The 11,466-nt window shown below is 34.8% G+C and overlaps 1 protein-coding gene across 1 annotated transcript; it reads right to left on the reverse strand.

The window, feature by feature from the left end:
- Window positions 1-2,724: 2,724 nt before the first annotated feature.
- On the reverse strand, window positions 2,725-10,321 carry LOC139779960 (LITAF domain-containing protein). Its single transcript, XM_071718494.1, has 4 exons — window positions 10,160-10,321; window positions 9,445-9,572; window positions 9,181-9,337; window positions 2,725-9,088 (listed from the first exon to the last, which is right to left on the reverse strand). The coding sequence occupies exons 2-4, from the start codon at window positions 9,557-9,559 to the stop codon at window positions 8,983-8,985; spliced, it is 378 nt and encodes a 125-aa protein (XP_071574595.1). The 5' UTR covers window positions 9,560-9,572; window positions 10,160-10,321; the 3' UTR covers window positions 2,725-8,982.
- Between the last annotated feature and the right edge of the window lie 1,145 nt (window positions 10,322-11,466).

Raw genomic sequence — 11,466 nt, forward strand, 5'->3', positions numbered from 1 at the left:
TAAAATAGTATAAGATTCTATATGTAAAACAACAATAAACAAAAATATTATATGATATTGACAAACCTGAAAAACACTTGTGTGATTTGGATCATTATTCTCTAATCATCATCTAGTAGATTTATTACAGTTGATGGTGTTCCTACATCATTTGGTTTGTCAGAATCAAACGGATTGATCAATCCATCGATGGATGGCCCAATTATTTCGTAAATGGCATCGGCCACAACATCAGTCACAATATTTGAGGATCCACCACCTAACAAATATATATGATAAAAATAAATTCTTGCTCGTAATCAAAAGCGCCTAAATAATTGAATGTTAATTAAATTACCTGTGAGATATGTTTCTCTTTTATTTTTTGCATACAACTTCTTGGCGTCCTTCTTAGCATTGATCCAGAAGTTTTTTAGGGCCGGTATTCATAGTCGGTTCTTATTTCAAGACCGTCTTAAGTAACGTCTTAAGATGCTAATATGGCTCTGTGATTGGTTCATAACATCTTAAGATCGTACTTAAGACGGTCTTAAATATAAGAACCGACTATGAATACCGGCCCTAAAAAACTTCTGGATCAATGCTAAGAAGGACGCCAAGAAGTTGTATGCAAAAAATAAAAGAGAAACATATCTCACAGGTAATTTAATTAACATTCAATTATTTAGGCGCTTTTGATTACGAGCAAGAATTTATTTTTATCATATATATTTGTTAGGTGGTGGATCTTGAAATATTGTGACTGATGTTGTGGCCGATGCCATTTACGAAATAATTGGGCCATCCATCGATGGATTGATCAATCCGTTTGATTCTGACAAACCAAATGATGTAGGAACACCATCAACTGTAATAAATCTACTAGATGATGATTAGAGAATGATGATCCAAATCACACAAGTGTTTTTCAGTTTTGTCAATATCATATAATATTTTTGTTTATTGTTGTTTTATGTTTTTTTTTAATGTTTCCTAAGTCGCGAGGACGACAATTGCTTTGCTGATTATATTTCTCTAATATCTTGAGCCAAGCCTCTTCTTTGTATCTAACACTCACAGCATCAGTCCGCTTATTTTCTATTATTAATTTGTATTTTTTTTATTAATGATACAAGTATCAGTTTTTCATCTTGAGAAAAATTTGGTGCTCGTATTCGGTTTGTTTTGATATCCATTTTCGTTATACGATGAGATATCGTAATGAGAACAAAGCTGGAAATTAATTATTTCAGTGTTCAATATATATGTGTATATATTGTCACAATATTTCACTTATGTATTTTGCGAAAATGCAACTTGTCAAAATCTAACCTTGTAAACAGCTTACCGAATTTTGTTTCAGTGGTCGGCATCACTACTTAACTACTAGTTAAGCTAACTGGCCACTGTTGAACTGGGCCTTAGCGGGGAGCACACATTTCTGCATAAGTCCCGGTCTACAATAGGTGTTTTAAGGGTCGGCAGGAGACCCAGGCAAACTCAGGTACACTCAGGTGCACTTTATGCACTAAGTGCACGTTAAACTGCACTTTAACTCCTATTTTATTTATTATAAATTTTTAAGAGCAAAAATGCAAAATCGGGCTCTTTACCTCCCTACATTATTATATAAAGAGTATATAAAAAAAAATTCACGAATCTATGTAACTTATTTTATGAGAAATATGGATATTACGAATTACGGATTCGTAATATTCAGATTTCTCATAAAATAAGTTACATAGATTCGTGAATTTTTTTTTATATACTCTTTATATAATAATGCAGAGAGGTAAAGAGCCCGATTTTGCATTTTTGCTCTTAAAAATTTATAATAAATAAAATACGGACTCGCAGCGAGTCGCAGCTAAGCCAACCCGACAGAGGTCTCCACCGTGTCTCCTGCCGACCCTTAAGCCCTAAGCCTTAAGAAATTGTTCAATCACAGTTGAATTTGAAGAGAAGAATTGACTGTGATTGGTCAATTTCTTAGGGCTTAAAACACCTATTGTAGACAGGCACTAACGCATAATGCGTAAAGGTCTATCCAGATAAACTTGCATAGCGCATAAACATAAGCATAAGAAAATTGATTGGTCCATATACATGTGCATAAGGAAATAGACCAATCCATTCCTTTTATGCATATGCTTATATGCACCTATGCAAGTTTGTCTGGATTGACCTTAAAGGCCATTGCACGTAACAAAGTTTTAGTCATAATCGTAAGGCCGTAAGAAAATAGGCCAATCACAGTTGATTATTCTCCTTGAGCTCGAAGAATAATCGAGTGTGATTGATCTATTTTCTTACGGCCTTACGATTACGACTAAAACTTTGTTACGTGCAATGGCCTTAAAGCCGTGATCAGACTACGGATTGGGATTGAGATTGGATTGAAATTTAATCAATCAGAATAAAGAAAACTTCAAGTTTAGTAAACTTTGCTCTAATTGGTCAAATTTCAATCCAATCTCAATCTCAATCCGTAGTCTGATCACGGCTTTAAGGTGAAAGAATATAATTGCAGGAGCCAGGGGTAGAATGCCGAAGCCATATGCGCATGCGCTATAGTATCTGCATTCTGCCCATGACTTCTGAATTTCCAATAGGCAGCCATCAGGCATTATAGGTGGCTGCGTCGTACGTACGACTACACGTGTCACGTGTATCCGTGTATTTTAAAACATGTTTCTGACCGGGAGCTCTAATATTAAATATGTGTAGAGTTTAGGAACTCTAATATGTGGACACAAGTTGATATTCATTTATTGTTCACATTCACTTTAAACAATTTTAAGATTGCACAATGTTATCAAGTTTATAATTTTTCTGTTTAAATATATTACAAATATATTACATGTATCAAAGATAAAATTTACAAAGAGATATATCAAATATATGGATGTACAAGTTGATATTCTCTTATTGTTAACATTCTTTTATAAGCATTACAAGATAGAAATTATCTTGCAATAAGAGCACAGGAGGTGTATAAAGTCTTGTTTAATTTGAGGCACACACGCGCAAAAATAAGCAAATTCTCGATAGCTCGATATCACTTGTTAAACGTTATTTTACCATTACTTTATGTTATGAACGCAAGTTCTTCTCTCGCAATAATATCGAGTTTATTTTGTCAAACGACATTTTAAGCTTATTATTTGCACGCATTAAGATATTTGATCAAAGTAATGTTTACAGTCGCTTTTGTAAGATATGCAAAATTAAATATTATATATATATATATATATATATATATATATATACATATATATATCTTTCCTTTTTAAACGAGTGTGAGATTTCTAAAGCTTTCTAGCAAAACGTGATATATCAGCTGCTATCCATTCAATGACTACGTTTACACAGCGGCTTCCCAAGCAGCATTTTTCGGTTAACTTTCCGACTAAGGACTACTTTTCTACTAATCACAACGTTGTAAGCGGTCCAAGAAAATTATAAAATGTAACTTATAATTAAAAGATAATACTAACGTTTTTTGGACGTTGTCTTAACGTTAAAATTACGACGTGCTTTTTTTATCATTTCCCCAACGTCAAATTTGAAACAGTTTAAGTCCTATTACCCGACGTTAAGATAGTTAACGTTTGCCTGACGTTATACTCTGCACCACACTTTTCGAGCGACTTCAATACGTAATTCCCAACGTAAACCAACGTTTTGTTATCAAACGTTGTAAAACGCTAACGTTGTGAAACGTCGCCTGTGGTCATTTCTGACTGACGTTAAGAAATCGCGAGAAATGGTAACAAATTCTGCCTAAAAGAGAGTAGAGATATAAGTGTAAATCCGACTTACGCTTAACGCTATACCATAACCAGAACCTAGATCACCATAGATGGTATTGCATAGGTCGGATTTGGTTAAGATATACGACGCATTCGCAAATCTAGTATAGAATTTTCAACTAATCGATACTTATTTATCGACATGTTAAGTCAGTTTGGCGACCTTGTTAAGACTTTTAGTCAATATAGGTACAATTTTGCCTACAGTGGTATACTACTTAGTTTGCAAAAGTCTGAAAAAGTTCATTATTTTATACGAGAAGACAAATCTTAGTAGAATTTATCGCACCTTTTACTACGTAAAGTTTGATATAGTGTGGAACGCTGACTTCGCCATTTTCATCCCTCAAAGAGGAAGGCAAATAATCCGCCATTTTCCAGTATATTTAGATTTATATTTTTTAACGCACTTTATTAACAATTTAAAGCATTTATATAATATCTGTTGTTAAAGTTTTGACAACATGTTTATTTTAAAAGTAATTTTGATAAAAAAAAATAAAAATCTACATTTTGAAAATTTTAGTTATTTAATAGAATATTTAATAAATTGGAATATTTTAGAAGGGATTCGTCTAATTTCGACCTATTATTTCCACATTTATCAATAAAGTGGGTTTCGTTATAAATTTTCAGTGCTGGGTTCGTGTATTTATGGCAAAATTACAATAGTATCAAAGACTGCGCAAACTATATTTTTGCTCTAAAGCCATTTTATTTGTGCCAAATTGATAAGTACGTATTATGATACATTTATTACACCAATGCCGTCATATGGTTTGAATGGAAGCACGAAAACTACACGTAATATTACGTTGTGAAAAAATAACCTCAGGTCTAGCAGAGTGTACAAAATCAAAGTTTACAAAAATTACTTACACCAACGTTAAAACTGGTGGAAAAATGTAACCTTAATTTAACTTTTATAAGTCGGATCCCAACGTTGGTACAACCTAAATTTGATTCCCCAAATTAGTGCAAAAGAGGGTTGAAACGACGTAGCGAAAACGTTGGATACCAACGTTAAGTGTGTTTATCTTAACGTCGGGCGGACGTCAAAATGCTGCTTGGGTTGTAATCCGATTTAGTAACTACCGTATATTATCCGATCCAAAATTTTTTCTTTTCTAATTATAACGATCATTTAAATATGAACCTATTTTGATACTCTAAACATTTGAAACAATGTTTGATATATACTGTATACTATAAATTTCAAATATCGTAGTTCAAATATCGAAAAAGCTCATATCTAAATAATTATTATGATCAAAAGAAGGAAAATTTTGGATCGGATAGTATACGGTAGCTATTAAACCAGAGAGCCGCCGTGTAAACGTAGAGTCAATGATATAAAAACATAAGTTATCAACATCAAATTTCGTTTGATAATCTGTATACTTTCATGATATAAATATTGTATACGAGATAGATTTATTGTATACGAAATAGATCAAGACTTTTCAAATCAAGATCTAACTAATCTAACAATAAAAGCTAAGTATTTTAGCATAAATTACGCTAAAAAATTGGGAGTGGTCTCCACTGTGTTGTGATTTAGTTTAAATTTACCGAAATAATATTTTAGAAAAAATTTATCAATGCGTACGATATCATTAATTATATTTATAGAGTTGGACGGCTCAATGAGTAAAGATAGCTGCGTGTATTATTGCTGCCTATCAATTTTATAGTCACCTTAACGTTTTGTTCTAAACAATGACATTTGAGCCAAAAACTGGCATAAATCACGATTAATAACAAATTAATCTTTAAAAATCAATGCTGCAGATAGTTTACAGTACATATCTATATTAATAATTAATAATAATAGAAATTAATAAAAGTCATAGCTATTAATATTGGAAGCATAAATTGATATGGAAGTCTCACTTTTTCACGAGTTATACACAATGTTTTTTGAACACGCTTTCTGTTACTAAAAATCTTGATAATTATGCAGAGATACGGACCACCCTCCGATGACCTTGACCTTGATATGTTGTCAAGTCACCTTCTGAGTGACCTTCTGAAGGTTTTAGCCGTCGGTCATTGTTTATTAAAAAGTTATTAATAAAAAAAGTTTGAAAAATATAGTAGTTATTTTGAGTATTAAAAGGCATAAACCAACTAATACGTATGTGAAAATAGTATATGTACATGTATGAACGAAGGAAAGTCATTTAAAGCAGTGAATCGTTAATATATTGAACAGTCTTTTTGTTAAAGCAATAAATAGTTGGTATAGAAAAGTATATACAGAGTGAATAAGTAACATTTACTTCGCCAGTCAATATAACACAATTAAGAATTTAATTGACTATGCTGGCAATGAGAGAGAGAGAGAGAGAGAGAGAGAGAGAGAGAGAGAGAGAGAGAGAGAGAGAGAGAGAGAGAGAGAGAGAGAGAGAGAGAGAGAGAGAGAGCTGCCAGTATCTCTCTATCTCTCTCTCTCTCTCTCTCTCTCTCATTGCCAGTATAGTCAATTAAATTCTTAATTGTGTACATACAGAGTGTTGCATTTTAAATGACGACCTCATATATCTCTTGAATGACACATTTTAGAAGAAAATGTTTTAGATAAAAGTTACAGGTTTTAAAGGGGACCAATAGAGGATTGGCCTTATTAGATTTTGGGTTCGGAGACCGTGTTTGGCCCAGTAGAATCCAAGTTAAATTTTTCAAACCCCCATTTTTTTTGTACCATCTTTTTTTACTAATTAATTTGAACAACTTGTCTGAAATATTTTTTTATTTGCCTCATATTTTTTGAGATATTCAAGAAAAATTTGGTAACTTTTTCAATATTTAGCTTATGATAATTGTTTGTCGGAGGAAAAAGTGGTACAGGACTTTTTGACTTAATTTGGTCTCAAGAATATGCTGTTGCAATAGTACCTCAACTTTTTTAAATACTCGTGTAGACATCTCCTTAGAGTTTTCATGTATAGGTACACAAGTATTTAAAAAAGTTACGGTACTATTGCAAGAGCTTATTCTTCAGACCAAATTAAGTCAAAAAGTCCTGTATCATTTTTCCTTCCAACAAACAATTATCGAGATATGGTAAGCTAAATATCGAAAAAATTACCAAATTTGCCTTGAATATCTCAAAAAGTATTAGGCAAATAAAAAAGTTTTAGACAAAAGTTGTTCAAATTAATTAGTAGAAAAAGCTCGTACAATAAAAAATAAAGGTTTCCATTTAAAAAATTTAACTTGGGCCCTGCTGAGCCCAACACGGGGCCAGGACCCAAAATCTAGTAAGATCGTCTATTGGCCCCTTTTGAACCCTGTAACTTTTTTCTGAAACATTTTGCTCTAAAATGTGTCATTCAAGAGATATTTGAGGTCGTCATTTAAAATGGAACACCCTGTATACAATTTTATATGTTAAAAAGCATGAATACAAACTATACAAAGTATTCTCTGCTTTAACCATAATTGTATGATTATAATTGTAAATATTATTTATTGAATGCGTGGGCGGCGGAGCTCCTCCCTGCCCACACGTGTACGCGGAATGAGGGTCTATCGTCTGTAAGTAAATTTGCTAATATGTGTGTATAGACAGTACACATATAGGCGGAAGTGGGTGAGGGTGAACCTTGGTTCGCGTGGAAAGTTGAAAACCCAAACCGTACAATGACAGACCTCTTTTCGCCCTGTAAGCAGGGATGGGGTGGGATGGAGTGGAGATCGCTTTGCGTGGAAAGTACAAAATGCTGTCCAGAGAATCATCCACACGAAGCAAGATCCACCCCACCTCTGCTTACAGAGCGAAACGAGGTCTGCCATTGTACGGTTCGGGTTTTCAACTTTCTACGCGAACCAAGTTCTACCCCCATCCTCCCCTGTTTGTGGAGGAGGGACGGTAGCCCTTTGTTGATAAGTGTGTACTGTCTATACACACATATCAACAAATTACTTCTCTTAGCTCTGACACAAACCGTTAGATTTTTTTAACTTTTTTGTTTATAACTTTTTAATAAACAATGACCGACAGCTAAAACCTTCAGGTCACTCAGATGGGTGACCTTGACAGAGAGGCGTATCTAGGATCCTTTGCGCCCTTGGCAAAGATCTGTATCGACGCCCCCTCCCCCCCCTCCCAGAAAAAATAACATCTGATTTAATGTATACTAGTCTTTTTTAGATAGGAAACATTACTTATAAATGTATAAATTTATAAAAGTTACAATTTTATTTTTCTTGCCTTGGCTAAAGCGAATTCGTCTATTATTGCATCTACATTTATGTGTAAAACCACTTTTTTTATTGATAATAATGCAAGGCTGGTTAATCTTTCTTGGTTTATCGCAGAACGGAGATAATTCTTTATTAAGTTGAGCTTGCTAAAACTGTGTTCGCAAGATGCTACAGTCACTGGTAAAGTTAAATAAATTCAAAGTGCATGCAGTCTTGATGTCATTTGTTGCATACGAATGAAGACCGATTACGCGGGTATCCGTATTGTACCCGTATCGTACGGATACCTGTATCATACGAAATACGAATACCCATATTTATATGAGTACCTGTATTACACGTGTACTCGCACCCTGGCGAAAATAAAAATCGGAGCGTAAGTCAAATGTAAGCGGAAAGTGACAAAAACGTAAACGAAATTTCTAGGAAACGTAAGTTGGAAGTGAAACATAAAAGATGCATTCCAATTTATGTTTCCTATAAGTTTCGTTTACTCTTCTATCATTCTCCTCTTACGCTCTGATTTTTATTTTCACCAGAGCATCAGGCAGGGCTAACACAGACAACATTAAGGCCAAAGTCATCGAAGAGAGGTCCGTATCTCTGCATAATTACCACAATCTTACACATAATTGCACATAATTCCGTAATTCACGCAAAAACATGAAAAATATTCTTACAAAATCCGTGCCTTATAATAATGAATTGTGTGCAATGTTATCTTGTAGACATTAAAAAATTATATAGAACTGTATAATTACTTAGATACTGTGCATTCTTCTACTAATTTCGTTATAAAGATTTAACTAGATTGATCTAATTGGAGCTACATCTTTTATAGATCATCACTCTCTGACCAAAAAGCTGTCCGTCAAAATAATGTACAATGTCAAAATCAAGTTTAGTATATCCATTGGAATTAGTAGTACCGTAAAGATATTTCAACATTCAAATGCAACACGTGGATGCTAATACAATCCACTTATCTTCTATGACGTCCTAGATAAGCTTTACAGTTTGGACAGGTATGATGAACGTCCATGCATTCGTCGATGCAACATGGAATCAAGCAGCAACCAAACCAACATCTAATATAAAATAAAACAGAAATTGTGCATTACAATAAATTATACCTATATAAATATAACGCAATGTAACTCGAAATATTAATCATAATTACCCCAGCAATGCTATAATAACACCTGAGATATAAGCGATCATGCCAGGTTCAGTTTTTGTTGTTGTATCTATTTCAGCATGGCAATGTGGACAGATTGTATGAGTCGACTGTGGTCCAAGCGGAACAATAGTCGTAACTATAGTAGGCCCATTTGCATCTGTAAAATACAGAGCACAGAGAATACAATTAGTAACATGTATATTTTCATCAATTAATCAAGTAATTTTCATTAATTAATATAAATTCTATATCTTCTCAACATACAAGTTTGCGCAGGTGTAAACGGACTAGCTGGAGGAACGCCTCCCACATTTTGGGAGTAAGCAGGCGGCGCATAAGGTGGTGGTTCATAAGGTGGCGGCGGTCCATTCTTATGCATGATGTTCTTCTAGCTGTCAATATGAGAAATTTGATATGATGCAACGCCCAAATATTCAAGGATTTTCATATTTTATTAATTTAGCAGTACCAAGATTTTGCAATAATACGTTAAAACAGTACATGTAAATCTAGATAGGTGAGGATGTATTTCAATTTATATGATTTAATTTACATGAAAACGAAAGACCATGTTAGATAATAAAGTGATCTATAGCGTTGTTTATCGTTATATTTCAGACGTGACGCGCGATGCTAAAAATATAAATCATCGCGGGGACAAATTAAGAGAAAGGGGGTTTGTCGATGGCTGCTTGAGATCAGCTGCAGCTTTTGGTCGTAAAATTTCGCGTAAAAAAGAAAAACGAAACGGTAGAGAACGCGAAACTCGAGCGAATCAGACTGTTGTGTATGTATATACGCCCGATGAAACAAACGATGGATCTCGTGTCGAAGGCTGTTGTCCGTATACGTCAATCAACGTGCGAATGCCGATTGCGAAATTTGACGCACATCCCGAACAACATCCCCGCCCTGTTTCGGTCTACGTTTCGGCCACGATAGCGTGTCGCGATAACGCAATTGCGTCATAATTACTTACTTGTCCTCGATAAAGCGATAAAATCGAATCTTTCGTGTGATTATTTAATCCACGACGATCGTTTTCGATCCTTAAAAGTTCCGCATGCAACACCGAATCATCCGTGGTGATCTGGTGATCCGTGGCTTTGCATAAACAACGAGTGTAGGTGTCGTGTATCTGTGTGTGTGTGTGTGTGTGTCGCGCGAGTAGATGTGCGTGTGTTTGTGCGCGCGTGCGTAAATAAGATGCTTTCCAGCAGAGAGAAGAGAGAGAGTGGTCCAGGAGGTCGATTGTGTATCTTGAAACGAGGTGAAAATTACAAAAATGAACAGATTTACTAGATTTTGACAAATAAAATCGTAGATACTCTAGCGAATTTCCTCACTTTTGTAATTTTTACCTCGTTTCAAGATACGCAATCGAGCCCCAGGCTTTCGCATACGAATTGCCATAACCATAAGTGTAAAGCCCCTTGCACAATAGGCGATAGCAATAGCGATAGCGACAGCAACAAGGTTGCCTGCCGACAAAGGTATAGCTTTGTCGGCAACTTTGTCGCTGTCGCTATCGCTATCGCTATCGCCTATTGTGCAAGGGGCTTAAAACGTAAACATAAAGCCCCTTGCACAATAGACGATAGCGACAGCGACAAAGTTGCCGACAAAAGCAGAGAGAAGGATGAGAGGCGCAATGACGGCGATTTTCTTGGGACGCTTTTGCTAGGCCGTACAGTAGCGCCACACATCCACTTTCAGGAATTGGAACTACGAGTCACATCCACTTTTCGATACTGTCGATGAATTTGGTTCATGTCCGTGCTATGTATACATCCACTTTTCGATATTGTCGGTATTTGGTGGTTCGTGTCCGAACTACCCAGCTGGAGGGGATATGCTGGCCGCGGCGGTACGCGCCGGCTATGCGACGTTGCCACGATGCCACGCATTTCGGGTATCGTGTCTCGTGCCTCGCCGATTGCCAAGTCTCGAGTTGGTAAATCGACGATGCGCTACGTCATATTTATAAATATTTATTTAATCATATTTACAATTTTTATATTTATAACTTTTAAATATGCATATACCTATATATATGCATATTAAAAAATATATACATATATATATATTTATTTATTTATAAAAGTAAAAATTGTAAATAAAATGAAATAAATATTTATAAACACTAATTCAGGAAGGAAAGGATTTAGAAGTTAGATTTAGGAGTAGAGAGAGCTATGCATAAATAAAATATAGATATTAATTGTTACTTTATTATTTATTGAAGATTATTTTTGGTATTGGGTGTACAACTTAATTCGGTCCGTT

The sequence above is a fragment of the Temnothorax nylanderi genome, unplaced genomic scaffold (genome assembly GCF_030848795.1).
Source record: "Temnothorax nylanderi isolate EJ_2023f unplaced genomic scaffold, tnyl_v1.0 TNYL_tig0251_pilon, whole genome shotgun sequence".
In the NCBI taxonomy this organism is placed as follows: Eukaryota; Metazoa; Arthropoda; class Insecta; order Hymenoptera; family Formicidae; genus Temnothorax; species Temnothorax nylanderi.

Bases quoted from the DNA above. Each gene is read 5' to 3' on its own strand.
- LOC139779960 (XM_071718494.1), bottom strand. From the start codon at position 9,559: ATGCATAAGAATGGACCGCCGCCACCTTATGAACCACCACCTTATGCG. The intron at 9,338-9,444 runs GTATGTTGAGAA...TGTATTTTACAG, and splicing joins GTTTACACCTGCGCAAACTT to ATGCAAATGGGCCTACTATA. The intron at 9,089-9,180 runs GTAATTATGATT...ATTTTATATTAG, and splicing joins GTTATTATAGCATTGCTGGG to ATGTTGGTTTGGTTGCTGCT.